The sequence below is a fragment of the Anarhichas minor genome, unplaced genomic scaffold, assembly GCF_050575085.1.
Source record: "Anarhichas minor isolate MPS153535 unplaced genomic scaffold, ASM5057508v1 ptg000033l, whole genome shotgun sequence".
In the NCBI taxonomy this organism is placed as follows: Eukaryota; Metazoa; Chordata; class Actinopteri; order Perciformes; family Anarhichadidae; genus Anarhichas; species Anarhichas minor.
In genome coordinates, this window is record NW_027466479.1 from 4,589,784 (window position 1) to 4,606,834 (window position 17,051).

The 17,051-nt window shown below is 45.6% G+C and overlaps 1 protein-coding gene across 1 annotated transcript in view; it reads left to right on the plus strand.

The window, feature by feature from the left end:
* Positions 1-13,819, plus strand: part of pvrl2l (PVR cell adhesion molecule related 2 like) — a 176,726-nt gene extending 162,907 nt beyond the window's left edge. Inside the window, exon 7 of the mRNA XM_076106023.1 lies at positions 13,200-13,819. Coding sequence (XP_075962138.1) covers positions 13,200-13,819 — 620 coding nt within the window. The remainder of the gene's footprint in view (positions 1-13,199) is intronic.
* The last annotated feature ends 3,232 nt before the right edge of the window (positions 13,820-17,051 follow it).

Consider the following 17,051-nt stretch of genomic DNA (forward strand, 5'->3'; position numbering starts at 1 on the left):
GTCCATTGAACGGGCTGATAGAAATGGGTGACCCTGTTGGCAGGTGATAACCATTTTTTGAATCTTTCATGGCACGACAGTATTTTAATCTGTGTAGTGAATGTACCAACGGGAGGCCTTTGTTGGTTAAAACATGTTTAGTCTAAAATGTCAGCCATATCTTCACATTTTACCACAGTGATCTCATTTAAAGGTATCGTGGAAAGTTCACCCGCTGTGAATTATAGTCCAAAAAAGGTACCAAACCGATCTGCGGAGTATTATGCTTCCCATCAACGAAACTCGGCCTCTTCTTTGAAATGTATCCATCTTGTCGAAACAGAATGCATTATTGATACGCAGCCGGCAGAGTTGGAGTAAGAACGGAGCTGTTGAGGGGGCGCTGAGTGTTGCGTGGTCTATAATCTAAATATTGCAAAGAGAGGTACTTGTTTCTCTACGTTCCTCGCCTAAATATTTTACGTTTGGAGCCAGTGCGGGTTCAATGCAGTCAAGATTTCACAGACTTTCCCCTTTCACTGCTGCAGTCAGAGGAGAAGGCCGAGCTCATTGATGGAGCCGAAGCTGAGCCGAGACGCTGCTGGTTTCAATCATGGAGAGGCAGCGCGTGGGTGACCCACGAACGCACAAACGAGCAGAGTGAGCTCCAGGCAGAATTACGCGTAATAGTTCACCACACACATCTTATCGACTGCACATTACATACATCAGATATGGTGCGTGTACCCTGTACATATGTGGTTTCATCACATGGCGCTAATGCACAAATCACCATTCTTGCGATGTATATGTGTGGATGCGGAAGTGCGCTCAGATTTGCCTCTGCACACAGATTTCTGCATTAATGTGCACATTCGGCACCGGACCGATACACCCGGCTCATTCCGTCCCCCGGACTCACGGGGTCAGATGTTAGGCGTGTTACCTGCAGTTGAAGCTTGGCCGAGGGAGCAGACCATGATTACCTCGGTGCTCCTGCTGCTGCTCAGATGCTTTTTCCTCCCCCTTCCTCTCTTTCTTTTTTTTGCAGTTCATACCCACACACAGGGCTCAGACACTCACACAGGTACTTACGTATGCAGGTACAGCGTCAGAGACAAACACATGCACACACACACACACGGATAGCATCCAATTTGTGTCGAGGGCTCCGTCACATTTCTCCAATTGTTGCTGCTGCGAGCTATTCCCTTCTGGCCCTGACTCATCCTCAATAAAAACGTCTCCATCTCGCTCCACCCATGTGTGTCTGCATGTTGATTTGTGTGTGTGTGTGTGGACAGATAGAGCAGTCTTTAATCTGCGTGTGTGTGTGTGTGTGTGTGTGTGTGTGTGTGTGTGTGTGTGTGTGTGTGTGTGTGTGTGTGTGTGTGTGTGTGTGTGTGTGTGTGTGTGTGTGTGTGTGTGTCAGCTAGCCAGCAAGGCTTGTTCAGGGCCGGCCGGGGTCAGACTGCGATCACAATCCGCAGCTAATCCACTACGGACTGATAAATGCAGAGAGTAGGACAGGGGGAGGAGGGGTGGGGAGGTCAGGAGGTGGGAGGAGGAATGTAAGGGCTTTGTCTTTGAGGTCGAGGAAAGGTTGGATGCATGGAAAGACCTTTAGGCAGCACAATAGTGTACAGCGACTGCTTGTTTGCTGTAATTAGTGCTAATTGCAGTTGTCTAGTAGCGCTTCATCAGGTTCCCGATAAACTCTTCAGGCTCTTGTGGCCGACAAGAGTATTACAACAGGAAACACTTCAAAAAATGATCTGGAGAAAAAAGAAAATCACCTGCCAAAACAATTTCTTTTCCAAAGATGACAAATGTTTCTTTCCTCTCAGGGCTTCCATAGTGTCCATCTAACCAAGCTGGCCATGATACTATGTGCATGTTTATTAGATGAGTTATTACTTTTTATGGGGGCTTATTGCTCTCTCACAGATGATACTTTGATGTATCCTTGTTAGTATCCATTAGGGGCAATGCAACTAGTTTAACATTACCTGTTGTCAACTGTGTTTCCCTGCTACAGTAATAATTCATTTTTATGTCCCATTTGGTCTAACTCACACAGCAATGCAACAGCACCGAGACTGAATAGGCCTCTTTTCTTCTCTTGGTGTCATTGTGCAGAAACATCAGCAACCCTCATATAACAACTGATGTAAATCAATCTGGGGGGGTCATTATTGCTGTCTTGATGTTTGCTTTTCATTTCCATGCTCCTGATTGTATTCATGAGCAGGAGCACCACAAGAGGGAGAGGTGGATAAAGGAGCAGAAAGAGCAGCGGCATTAGAGAGCGGCCTTAATCCTCCGCACACTGGGTCTGCTGTTTTCCTGCCTCACTGCCCCTCCCTCCCCAATCCTCCCTCTTCGTCCCCTTCTCCGTCGTTTCTAAAAGGATGGAAGTGATCTTTCTGAAACGAGCAAAGGCACGCAAGCACATATTAATTTACTCCCCCCCCCCCCCCCCCACACACACACACGCACTCACCGACCATCGCCTTTCACTCTCCTCTCTTCCATGGGTCCGGATTTGCTTAGAATTGACTCACCCAACCACAAACCGCCCCATTTAAGCGGGAGGGAGCGGTGGAGACGGGGGGGCGGGGGCGGGCATAGAGAGAGGGAGATGGATTGAGTGAGAGTGGGCGAGAGGGATGGAGACACAGAAAGAGGGAAGGGGAGAGGGTGGCTGATGGAGGTTTTTCACTCAGCTGGTTTTGTTGATCAGTATCAACAGCCAAGGTCTGGATCCAATCAGCTGCCTGCACTCAGCCAAGCAGACTAAAAATATATTTGACAGTGCGCGACACTGGCACGCACACACACACACACACGTGCATACAGTATCCACACGACAGCAATGCAGATGCAGAGCATAATGCAGCACAGGCAGGGTTTAGAAGCAAGAGTACTTACCAGGGTTTTGGATTATGATACATGAGTGAGCCTGATGCTCGTGTGTGTGTGTGTGTGTGCGTGCGTGCGTGCGTGCGTGCACATGGATATTAGCTGGAATCTTCTACCGGATTAATGAAGCCACAGACATGTAGGTGCAACACATCACACTAATTACGCCAGAAGTGATGTAGCCCCTCCATCAATAACATTCATTAAACTACTGAACCCTCTCGAGCTGACGGCTCAGAGTGAGTGTGTGTGTGTGTGCGTGCGTGAAAGCAACTCGTTCACACATGCGGTGAGTAAGCACCTCGGTCGGGTGACGGATCGCCACAGATTTGCATTAAATGCTTCTTTATCTGGTCGCGGCTGGCTGACAAAGGCTATTTTTTATTGTCTCCAGCAAACCACCGAGGATGAAAAAAACACCGGAGCATCGTTCAAAGGACTTCCAATTGGAGTGTCGGGGGTTGCTTAAGTCAGCAAGGTGATTTTTTTTTGTTCCAAATCGGCACGGGATCAATTCACACCACGCATGGGTGGAATATTTTTATTTAATGAGATGTTTAGTCTTTTAGTGGCTCCGTAGGTGAAGACAGCGTCACTAAAACTCCAACCAAAACCCTCATAAGAGTGTTAGTGCAAGAGCCCTGTGGTGCAGCTTGTTAAGAGAACACAGCGCGCTCCAACTGTGAAACTTCACTAACAGCGTCATGGTCGTGGCACGATGTTGATGCCTGACACCCATTCCTCATCCCCGCCCGGAAAGCTGAGCATTAACGAATCGAGCCCATGGGGGAAGCTGCAGCCCGGACTCAGCTGTGTTTTGTTTTTGCTGTGTTTGTCCTCACCAACTTTACAGGAACTGGAATCTTGGCTTTCCCAAAAACGTCCAGGAAACAAACTCGTTGCGAGCTTTGCGTTTACAAGCCGTGGTTCTCCTGTCCTCGGGCAGTGGGCACATAAATTTGCCATGCAGTGAAAAGAAACCCAAAACAGAGGTGTGATTGCATCCTCGGCCAGCGAACTGGAAGCAAAACCTCCTGTCTTTAATATTACAGGTTAGTTTCTGTGATCACAGGCCACCCTGCCGGCCCAGCGGGTAGCGCATGCTCATTTTGCAAGTGGGAACCTGGGTTTGGTTGAATCCGACTTACAGAAAGCACGCAGCACTTGACTGCAGTCTACCTGTAATAAGATTCAAAGGCTAATTGTAGAAAACGCGCCTCGCAGACAGTTGCAGCCCGGTGTGACGGCAGTACGAGACATCCTGTGATCTGGAGGCTCTCAACCACTTTTGAGGTCACAGTGCTGATCTTTCACAGGACGCGCACTTTCGAGGTGCAGCTAATTATCCCCCGCCCCGAGGCTGTCACACAGTCCTGTATAATCATGCGGGGGAAAAGGTAGAAAAATCTTAAGATCTGCTGGCGCAGAAGACATTTCCATTACACCTCGGGATATGTGTGTGAGCTCCGTTTTTTTTGTCTTTTTAAGTTGACGGACCTGTAACAGAAAATCTTGTTGAAAATAATAGCATTGTTTCCCGGTGAACCCCCCCCCCCCCCCATGAACTATGTACGTCGTTTTTGGGTTATAGTTCGGTACATTAGGGAAAACAAAGAAAATGCAGAAAAAAAATCATTCTTACTTGAACATTCAAGGCACTCAAACTCACACAAATACAGTTTCACACAATTCATTTTTATTCTAACACACACACACACACACATACATAGATCTTCTCTCCCTGGACAAACAGTGATCTGCTCATTTAACAGCTAAACATAACCTCCATCCGTCTCACTTTTCCCGGGGGAAGAAAATACCACAGCAACCAAATATCTGTGTAGCCATCAGTGATAAGGAAGCAGAAAAACATGAGCGGAAAAAGTGACAAACTCTGACTCCCACACAAGGAGTCAGATCGTGGCTTATCTGGGTTACAAGACATGAATGTCAGGTAGCACTTTAGCCAGAAATGAGACATCTATCATTTGACACGAGTTCCACAGTGATGGTATTCCTTCTTTCTTTCTTTATTGAAGAAATAATTTAAGGGTTTGCCAGTGAAAATGATATCAAACAGGCTGATGTTTAGAGGTACTGAAGGGTAAATTTCATGTTTCATGTTTCAATTAATAACTGATACAGAAAATACAGCCCTATTTATGAATTATTTCTGAGCGAAAAAAGTTCAACGGCATATTTAGAGAGAGAGAGAGAGAGAGAGAGAGAGAGAGAGAGGAAATGATTGAGATCGTCATGGATATATTGGATGCGGAGGGGGGGGGGGGGGTGGATTGTGTAACATTTGGGTTTTGGGGCAGATATTGTGTGTCTGAAGATCAGGATCAACAATTAGTGCACAAATGGTGGCATAAAACCGAACTGAAAGCCCCTTTAAATAGTACTTCATTACGTCTTTAATGTGATACATTTAAAACCAAATTCTTAACTGTAAACCAATGTCACGGAGACCAGCAGGTACATTTTGTACCTGGTTTGCGAAAACAAATCATGCTGTCGAATGAATGTAATGAAAAATGCTGAAAGTTCCGTGTTGTTGTCTGTTGAGTACGCCGCTGCATCAAGCGAAGCGTGAGCGCCGTGCACTGTGATGATGTGTGAGCTGTGGCCCTGGGAGAGAACCAGGTTATGAAAAACTGGAAAAAGGGCGAGCAAGTGTTGGGCCACGTAGCAGCGGTACACTAAAGCTGAGCATGAAGGCTGAAAGCTGGGGGAAACAGCCAGCCTGTCAATTCCTTTAAAGGCCTGGTGGCTCCAGATGTTTTTGCTAGACGCTTGGTGTTAGTGGCGAATATCACTGGACTAGTTTCCAAACTGTAGCCAGCTGGGACAAGCTAGCGCCCGTCAGTCGCATCAGCTCCCAGGCCCGTTGGGTTTCATTGTTGGGTATGTAGAACTATGTTTTGTATTTGTGTGAAGCATTTACAAGCACGTGTATAAATGTGAGAGTGCGTCGAGCTAAATGGGAGGACAGTACAGTTCTTTGTCTCACTATTGTGCAATTACACTGAGGTCACTGTTTAAATTACTCCTTCTACAACTTCTACTCAGAGTGTACCTGGCGTATAACTATGTTTAATGGCCCGGATGTACTTTGCCGTAGTCTGATTCAGGAAGACGCCGCCTGTTCCTGGAACTCGGCGCAGTGATGCTTTGTAATTCATGACTAAAAGCTAATCTGATGCAGTCAGATGCTGCATGAGCAGGTCCCTGTGCTCCACGCCACAGAAGTACCTTTTTCTGCACGCTATCATCTACTGGAAAATTGTAATCCATTATCTTCTTTATTGACGCATGTCCTTCAGTCGGACCTTGTGCTGCATGTGCACCTGTCTGGGGAAAAAAATTTATATTCTTGAAAATCCAAATTCTTAAAAATGCACCTTGTTCCAAGTCAACAGTAAAATATTTTTGCTTCAGCATGCTGTCGGTTTACCGTCAAACCCTCTTCCTACTGTACATCTGTGATATTCCAGTCTGCGTTGCCTCCGGGTCCCATTAACCCGCTGTGATAACATTTGGTGTCGGCCTCACCTCTTCCACCTCCGCTCACATCTGCTGGGATTATGAGTCTTCGCCATTTATGCACACTGCTACAAGGGAAGGATGAATCATGACCTCCTTCTTTTGACTGTATTTTGTTTTTGTCATTCATTATTGTTAAAACATACAACACACTAGCAGAGCCGGAGATCGAACCCCCGACCCTCTGATTGAAGGACGGCCCTGCTCTCCACTTACCCACAGTCGCCATATGCAAATAAATGACCAAAAAACTATTTCTTCATATTTTTATATCAAAATCCAAATATGTTTTTTTTTGTAATACACAATATGACATGTGCTTACCAACCAATTTCAACCAATAATATCATGGGGTGCATCCATCAATCAATCTAACCCCGCCCACTTTTAGCGGTCCAATCAAATGCAAATGATTTGATTAACTGTTCACCGCTCAAATATTCCGTTTCACTAGGAACATGTCACAGTACAGAATCTAAAGACTTTCTAACTCCCATTTTGCTGTGACTTTATAGTCCACATTAGGCCATTAAGACAAGTGCAGTACAGCATAACAGTTTATGTTGAGCTGTGTGGTTGAGTTTAACCAGTGTTTGTGACATGACATGTGAGATTGTGTGAGGTATGTTTGTAACAAGGATGGCTTATGAGTAATGACAACAACAAAAAAGGAGTGAAAGAGACACGGTAGGGAGAATGAAAAGTAATGATGATGATGTTGAAAAAAGAGGATGTGAGTGATTTTAGGCAAGGCAGCTTAATTTATAGAGCATATTTCATCATAGAGAAACTCAATGTGCTTTACATTTAAAAGGAAAATAAAATAAGAAGAGACATACAAAGAAAAAACTTTGAGCACTTTGAACACAGCGGGTGGGTGATTTTAGTCCTGTCGGCTTGCAAATTGACCGTCTGTCCGTCTGTCCGTCGGTACGTCCATCCCATTCTCATGAACGCGATATCTCGGGAACGCCTGAAATGTCATTACATGTGGCTCAAACATCCACATGGATTTAAGGATGAAGTGATTGTGGTTTTCAAAGGTCACTGTGACCTCACAAAACACGCTTGTGTTCTCACCTCAATCATTCACATGCTATTCATGATGAAGTGATTACATTTTGGACAGACTGTAACTTGACTGGTTGGCAAAGGCGGTGATTCCTTTTGTTACCCCTTTTGCTATTGTTTTCTTTCCCTTTTTCCTCTTTTCCCCAGTTTATTTATGACTCTATATCTCAAGATGTAACACAAACACCATTTGAAGCTCATGGAGGTTATTTCTATCCAAGAAGCAGAATAGAGTTTTTGGTTTGTTCTTCTGGAGGCAAAAATAAACCAAAGGTCAAATGTGTTTAAAGCACAGATAAGCAGCAAACTAACAACAAATGGCAACCATTTATCATACATTTGCATAAAATCTGAGGAGATGCTCCATCTGTGCTTGTGGCACTGCTTCGAATTTGCAAAGAGATATAGAAGAGCAAACTTTCAGCGTAGAGAAGCCTGCACTTAACAGAAAATGTCTTTTTACACTGATGATGTTGGTGATGGGGCACTTGTGCTACTTGTTTGCCAAATGGGAAAGAGAAGTATTTGCTCACTTTTTTTCTGAATGCAAGCTATTCTCAGTCTATCCATGACCATGCCATTCATAATCCTGGAATGTCAGCAGGTTAGCGAAGTATAGCTAGCTATGACCTGAAAAGCTAATGGCAAGAACGGCTGCTAAGAAGCTCGAAACATGGCTGACAAGCTAAATAAAGGACTTATAATATCTCTCCATATCCAAATCAGTATTATTTTACACTATGCTCCTATGTAACCCAAGAAAATAAAACTGATAACTGTGGAACTTGTTAAACTCAACCATTTACATCATTTGGGCCACAGGAGCAGGTCTCTTTTGAATACAGGTTTGTATGGCCGACGTCCCAGGTTTAAAGGTCGTTCTACTTTTGCGGGAGACACTATCTAATCATTGTGCATCATCTGCGGTACACCAGCGAGTATTCTTCGAGAACGTGGCCCAGCCAACGGTCCCGCTAACCTTTGTCGTAAAAACATCAACAATTAATTGCATTTTCAGGAACCTGCTCAGCTTTGTATGGAGGGGTTGTTTGGATTTCCTAGAAGCACGTCGCTCTCCAGGTTTTCTATTTTTTTGTATTTTCCCTGCAATCCATAGCAATAATGGAATTATTGAGAAAACTTAATGAGCTTGCTGTTCCGAACCGATTTCATGTCTCAAGTGCTTGTCGAAGTAGCATCCCATACAATTATATGACATATTTTATTTATTAATACAGAAAGTAGACTCCCGTCTTTGTGAGTGAGAGACGTCTCGTCCTTTTGTGTTTTGTCTTCAAGGACGAGCTGTTGGGTACATTTTTTTTTAGATGTCTTGTCCTTGACCAAAAGCTGAATTTAATGAGGATTCCCGCTGTGGAGCTTTTAGAGTCACTGCCTCTGGCTTATTATAAGATGTATTCAAAAGCAGCACTCTGTGTTTTCAGGACAGATTTTTTTAGTGTGTAAGAATGATGCACAGAAAGAGGAAGGAGAGAGGTGGTGAAGGAGGATCAGCGAGAAATGATCGAGATTTCATCACTTCATACCTCTTTAGGCCTTTACACATTAATTCACACATTGATATATTACTTTCCACAAAGAACACAAATATTCTCCTGCGAAGAAGCGACATAACCTTTTATCCCGGGACAAGTTTGATTTTTCTGAGCTTTTGCACTGCGAGTAAAGGCATCGACCAATCACGTTGTGCGGAACGGGTTGAGCTGCGTGGAGGCCCTGAAGTCAGAGCCAAGACGGCAAACTTTATTACGCTTTTAAACTTTTTACATTGGCGGCGCAGACCAGATCCACTCTTTGGTTTTTCACTTTCACAATAAAAGCTCTATATAATAACGTATTCTAAAATGATTACCACACATTTTTGTGTGGTTTATTTGTCACCTCCTCCACTGCTTAAAGAAGTAGATTTTTCTTTCCCCTGTCTCTCTCTCTCTCTCTCTCTCTCTCCACCACCCTAACTCTTTGCACCTTACCTCCTCACATCCCAAATCTTCTCATTTAGATTATCCCTACCGCAGTGAATATAACTGAGTAGTAATGGATAGTTTGCATGGGTCTCTCTCTCTCTTTCTCTCCCTCTCTCCTTTCCTCCCTCCCTCCCCTAATCTCCTCCATGTACATGACACTAATGCAGCGACTGATATAAGCTCCCCTGCCTCTCTCTTTGACATTTATCACCGTGCTTCTTAATGCAGACAGGCTGCTGCTGTTGATGAGAAATAAGGATGACAAGCGTGGCCTATTTTCTTGCTAACGATATCCTCCCTGCTTATTTTGTGCCCCCCCCCCCCCGAAAGAAAATGTCTTCACAGAACCGTGTTTACCAAAGCGTTTCATTGGGGCGGGTGGCGAGGATATGACACTGACGTTGATCATGCTCCCGGCACATTTGTGTCAGAGCTAATCCACGATCCATTACTGTTTTAGATTGTAATACGTGATGTCAGAGAACGCCTGCACAAAGCTTCTATCTGATCAAATGCTTTTTCCCCTATTGTGCATAGATGTATTTTTAGCACTTTCGTAACTCATTAAATGCCATAGTGTCATGGTGAACCCGCTTCCACTGATCAGCATGGTGGACCCGTTTACCTACTGTACCTATTTGACAGGACAGTAACAATAAATCAGTGTCAAAGTCATACCTGGTGTTATATTAAAGATACTTGCCATGCCTTAAAGAAATATTTCGACTTTTTTGTGCCATGAGTATGAGAAAGTTGAGATCAATATCAATCTCATGTCTTAACATTAAGTATGGAGCCTGAGCCAGGAGGCAATTAGCTTACTTTTGCAACAAAGTACGAGGAGAAAGCCAAACAGCGTGGCTCTGTCCTACTACACCTCCCAACACCTCCAGAGCTCGCTGACTGGCATGTTAAGTCCTGGTTGTTTAAACAATAAAACTAAATCTGCAAACAAGCATATGTCCTGAAATGTCAAACTAGTCCTGTAAATCTATTTCTGACAGTGGAAGCAGACTCATTTTCCTGTTTGTAAATGCAAACCAAATGAGGGCCGTCAGAACTGCTAGTTGGACACTTGAATAGCTTTGTTCTGTCCTGTGTGTTACTAAAAATCTACATTTTATATTCCTTTTTTTTGAGTTTCAAAAGTACATTACTCAAAGTACTCAACTTAAATAATGTTAAGTTACGTAGTCTAGTTTTGAAGACTTTAGTTTGTTAGGTTTGGGTTAAGATAAATAAATAGTTTTGTTGCCGAAACCTACGTGGCGCCAAGGGGTCCTGACCAAGTGTCCATAGGTGACGAGTTGAGAATGAGAACGGGTTGGTCCATCCCACTTTTCCCATTCACAGACCTTGTAACTCTCATGCCTCTTGGTTAAGGATGCATGGAAGTTACATGTTGTGTTGCTGTAGTCGGACAATTTATGTTCTGTTTCATATAAGTGGAATAAAAATTGGATTATTACTTGCCATGTGAAGAATCCATCATCAAGTGAGAGGTGTTTTTCTTTTTATTCTTGGCCTAAGCCACTAGTCAGTGGATAGGTAAGAGCTCACTAGTTCCTTTACACATGATCACTTCTGTTACAGATCAGTTATCTTCCCCCGGGTTTGGACTTTGAGATTTGAGTGAAATCAGGCCGCTCCTGCATGTGACCCATCATTTATTTTAAAAATAAACCAGCCAACCTTAATGGACCTTTGAAGGAGTATTGTCTTTACAGAATGATAGGATTTTTCAGCACTTGATTAATGGAAGACCGACAACCACTACGTTCCCATCACAAAGGGCTATTATTCAGCTGCCTTTCACTCTGACTTTTGACGAATACCCCGAATGCCTAAAATATAAACGGCACAACAAATATAAATAAAAAATTTTGGCTCGACATTGTGTTTCCCTGCCAGTCTGTAAGTTTGCGGGGGGAGAAAAACTAGGACAGTCAGAGTTGGATTCATCATCCTTAATGCCTTCTGCCACTTCAATTGGATATCACCAGACACTGTCCCCGAATTTAGACATCATATCCTGTCCAAAGAGCCCCGCCTGGTTTTGCCCCAGCCCGTCTGTCTCACCCTGGCATAACCCTCTGGCACCCCCCATGCGGGAGCAGACCAAGATGGTGTTTGAAATCGAACTGATACCTCTCCTTTTCTGCTCGTCTCTTCTCCTCCACCGAAAACCTCCTGCTACTTCTCCTTCCTCTCTTATCTCCTCTCTTTATTTTTTTTCTTCTACGCCCTCAAAATTAACAATTTGTACGAATCACAGGCTTTCAATCCCGGCCCTCTTTATATGTGACACCCCCCCCCCCCCCCCCACTGGTTTTGTTAACATAACCCTTACTTGCCAGCACGAGTCCCTCGCTGGTGCTGCCTGGGCACGTAACCCCACACAGTGCTCAGTTCAGCCAAGCTCAGATTGTTTGATTGGCATTCACCGCTGTGTTTGCCAGGAGCGCTGGCAGAACCTCGCTGTTATTTGCATAAAACAGGAAGGGGTTGAAATTTCCCTGCTGCTGCCCTCGCTGCACCCCCGAAGAAAAAATCAGCATGCGATTCACACACAGACAAAAAAAAGAGAGTGAAACATTAGCTGGCCTGCTGCAGCTCTGCACTCCAGGCTCAGTGCTTCTCCAATCCTGGTTTTACACTTTCTTTTCTCCCCGCTTTTGAGCCCAGCATGAATCCACTCATACAAATCCTACACTATCTGAGCCAGACCTCTTTTCTCTCTCTCGTAGTCCTGCGGAGAATCCTCTTATAAATGTCCCGGCATGGGTCTTGCTCCGCAGTGTGAACCTTTATTTTTTACCTCTGTGCGCCGCTGATCAGTGAGATCCGGACTCAGTTCCCGGGCTTGACGGCAGGCGATCACTCGGCTCTGTGGTTTTGACTTACTGAGCCATAAGAGAGGCATGGGGAGGAAGCAGTGGAAGCAGAGGATGAGAGCGAAGAGAGGGGATGAGGAGTGGGTGTAGTTAGGTGGCTGGGAGAGAGACGGAAGGTAAAAAGATGATGGAGGGATGTCCAAACATTGTGGCAGTTTCCAGGCGCGGCTGTGTGCTCTTTTTCCACTGAACCTCTTGAAAATAACCCCTCTGCCTGTCCTGTGTGTGTGTCTGTCTCTCTGTCTGTCTGCGTGTCTTTGCTGAGGGCCCGTGAACTCTAACCCGACAGCACCCGTCTCGTTCTTTTGTTTCAATCTTCAACTGAAACAAGAGTTGGGAGGCAAACTTTGGCTCACACCAACACAAAGGATCGTTACTGTAGTAAAGGCTTTTTTTTTTTTTCAGCTGTCAAAATAAAAAGGGAGGGGTGGGGGGACAAAAAGCTGAAGTGCCAGCAGCTGGACAGACATGTGTTTAGAGCAAAACGCAGCGCAACAAGCCGCCGGGAGAGAGTGAATGAGTCCCATTCAGCCTGATCCCAGCAATGACTGACTGCACCCTTACCAAGGGATTACACTGAGGAGAACATTACTACACACTTGTAAGAGGATTGTAACACACATAGAAGACACTACTACTGCTAAGTCACTGCAGCACACTTACAACACAAGAAGAACTGTGAATACCGCCTCCCAAGACTTCCTTAAAAAACAGCCATCAATTCCTGCCCTTTTTTTTTCTTTTCCTCCACCCATTTTTTCCACCCCTCCTTTCAAAATCCCTTCCATCCCTTCTGCAGAAGCCCTGGAGGATCCGTCGAGCGCTGGCGTTGTGGCGTGCGCCGTGATCGGCTCCCTCCTGGCCCTGCTATTGGTTGTCGCGCTCGTTGCCGTTCTCCTGAGCCGGAGTCGCCGGCAGCAGAGGCGCGGCTACCCCGGCGGCGGGGACTCCGTAGCGGCCGGCGCCGGCGGTAGCAACGGTGGGGACTATGGCAACAAAGCCCGTCTGCTGTTCAGTGGGACTGGCAGCAAGAACGGGACGGGCGCGAACAACAACGGGCCCGTCTACACGTACCGGGAGGGCTGCGACGCCACGGGGACTCTGACAGAGAAGGCCAACGACTACCACCACCATCACCACCTCCATCACGCCTCAATGGGCAACCCCCCCACCGCCCACGACATCCTCCTCAGCGGTGAGATGGAAGAAGCCGACAGGAGGAAGTTCGACCTAGACGACAGCATGGAGGAGGACTACGACAGGTTCGGGGCCATCGGAGGAGGCGGGGACATGCAGCCCCCCGCCTACCACGTCCACAGAGGCCACGGCGGCGAAGAAGAAATGGACGTGTACCTCGACGACGACATGGAGTCTCAGAGGGACGGCTCCGTCATTTCCCGGACTGCCATTTACGTCTGAGGACGGGGGAGGGGTATAGGGAAAGGTGAGGGCTGAAAATAGTGATCGTGGTGGAGGAAGAGCAGCCCTCTTTGCCACCGAACGAACCGACACATCGGCCACCGAACGAACCGACACATCGCCTCAATCAGCTAACCACCGACCCGCTTCACATTCAGCTTGATTAAAGAGAGGCCATCCTCTCTGCTTGATACCGGCTGTACAATTTCATGAAAGGGGACGATGACGGAAAAACTTTCTATGGCCCTTAGTGGACTGTGGTTGATTATGTGATAAATCATGGAGACAGATTTCATTCCGTGTCAGCCGAATATAACAAAAAGGAAGAGAAAAAAAAACGTACTGCAAAAAGCCAACAAAACCCACACCGACTCTGACGGCGATGCTGCTTATTGCTATACGTTCTCGTTTCTTCAGCTTTGTCAGTGTGTGATTGTGCTGAGTGATTTGTTTGTGTTTTTATACCTTTTACCAGAGAACGCAATCCGCAAAGACCGGGAGCGCCGCAACCACCATTCCATAATCACCACTACTCATAAATCGCCTTGCTGTTTCAAAATAAACTCTACGTAAAACGGCTTGTGTGGATGTTGCCACTGTGCTGCAGACACTCCTGACAGGACTTTTTTTTTCGGGCGGGAAGGGTGGTGGTGGGAAGGGGGTAACAGTGTCTCGGGTGTCCGGCCCCACACTGTGACACCGCCTGGTCCCCTGACGGGTGCCCGCCGGGAGCGAGGGCCGCCAAACTGAGTAACATAACAGACAGTGTGTGCTACCGTGTGGCTGGCTGTGGTGTTGATGATGTGCATCGTCTATATATTGGGCGCCGTCTCGCTATAGCACAGTTGTTGTTGTTGTTCTTGTTGTAGATGTCGTTGGTGTCGTTGTTGCTGTTGTGTAATGGTGTTGATCTCGCTAAGGAAAAGGCGCACCGGGAGCCTTGAGGAGGGGGTTTCCACACAATACCACATTGGGTCGGTAATGACTCATTTAATGGATACAAACTCTACCAACTATTACCCCCCCCCCCCCCTTCTACTCTTTAAATCTCTTCCCGTATTTCCTCCTCCTTTATTTCCTCTCTCCGTCTCGTTTCTTACTGTTCCACATGCATCCTGCCCCATTTGTGTGTTTTGCTGACGCTCTGTCCCACACGCATTACATCTCCCTCTCCCATTCTGCTCTTTCTTTATTTACATAATGGGCGGCTTAGACGAGTGCCGCAACGGCCGTGTGCAGGGAGAAGGGGATAACTTGTGTTTATATTCCTATCTGGGTCGCATTCAACGAGGCAGATACATTCACCGGCTTTGTTGGAGGCTGCTGTATTTCATGTATTCATATTCCCAGACTTGCAAAATGTTCTTAGGCTATGTGCGGGATTATTCCATGTTCTGCGTTACGATTGGATGGAAAGACACATTTCCAGAGGGGAAGTGAAATGGGCTGAATTAAATCTCAAACTCCCAACCTTTTTGTTTCTTTGATTGTTTTTCTTCTAAGAGATCTCTCACTTAGTTCAATGAACATGCAAGACTGGATAGGAAAATTGTAATTTTTTACTTTGATGATTGGGAAATCAAATGATTTATAATTTTAATACTTCTTAGAATGGATATTTTTTTGCAACACCTTTGCTAATGCACAGCTCTGAAGTTCCTTGAACACATTTGCCTTATTGACTTCCAGCTTTTTCCTACTCACCGTCTTTTCATTTTTTTCAGGGCACCGAATTGGCAGTTTCTCAATTAACTGTTGAATTACCGTAAAACTTCAATCAAACTCCAAGTCCCAATTAAATGTAGAGTCTCTTTCACTCACCGGTTGTGGCTACACGTCTTGACAAATAAACGCAGGTCTCAGTTGGCACTTCCCAACTTCCGCCCCTTTTCGCCCTGTGCTCCAATCACAGTTGAACCTCGGTCAACTTTTCCTGTTTGCTCGCATCGAGGTGAGGTTTTGCTCCCTGCCAAGAGGACGATTCGCTGCTGCCGGGGGCGGAGCTTTCTGCCTCCCGCCGTAGTTCCAACCATCGAAAAGGAACCTGCATGGTTTTGCCTGATTTCTAGGGGTGTAACAGTTACCAAAATTCTCAGTTCGGTTCAATACAAAACAGTGGTGCCACGGTTCGGTATGTTTTCAATACAGCAAAAAAGCAGAAATGCCAAATCCTCGCTGGTGAGACTCTCAAGGGGGCGTGTCTGAAGAACATGGCTCTTCATCTCCATTCAGTAGTGAGGTAATGACTCGTAACAGTCAGGTAGCATTATGTAGTCCGTGACGTACGGCCGTCTGTTGTCAGACTAACAGTGGGTGCTTCGGACATTTGGTTCTCTGTTTGGGCTTTTGTTTTCTTTAAAAAAGCAGGAATTATGGTCTGGCGAAATGAGCTTGTGAATGAGTTGTGTCACGTGGCTCAATAGCATTAAGCATGTTTGTACAGCCTAGTTTTCCACTCCAGAGTAGGGTCTCATATCCGCGGGTATATACAGTATATAACAATTGCCGTAGCGATTGCTTTAGCCCTGTTTGAATCGGTAAGGAATAGCTACCTAAACGCTGCGGGGATAGTTTGTAGCGTGTGTGCTGCTGTTTAGTTTAGTTTAGTTTATTAACTGGATCCCCATTAGCTGACGCCTTAGCGGCCGCTAACCTTCCTGGGGTCCACAGAAAGGACAAAACATGATGTGAAACAAACAGTCTGTGCTGCTGTTGGTTTTCCTGCTAAGCTAGTTTAGCATAGCGTGCCTCTCCCAAAACACACGAGCCTCACCAGAGTAGAATGTTTTTCTCAGACAGCATGTTGTCTGTGACGTTGAGTGGGTTGCCATGTTGAGCGCAGTGGCTCCACCGAGAGAACATTATATTTCCCACAATTTAAGCTTCTGCATTTTCCAAATGCACTAGTATTATTCAAACGTATTGTTCGGTTCGTAATGCGTACCGAACCGTGAGCCTCGTACCGAACGGTTCAATATGAATATGTGTATTGTTACACCCCTACTGATTTCATTCCTTCGTTTATATTACTTCTTTAAGGCTACGAAGTAATTGTTGGTGTTTTTTCTTTTGATAAAAAAGACGTCTTGCACCCCAATGGGAAAAACTACCTGAGTAAAGTTTATCATCGTGAAAATATCCTTCCATCGCAAACTGTAGTCCTTGCTTCTTAAAGCTACGTTTAATCTAACACACACTGCGTCAACAAAGCTAAACCGAACAGGCGTCGCCA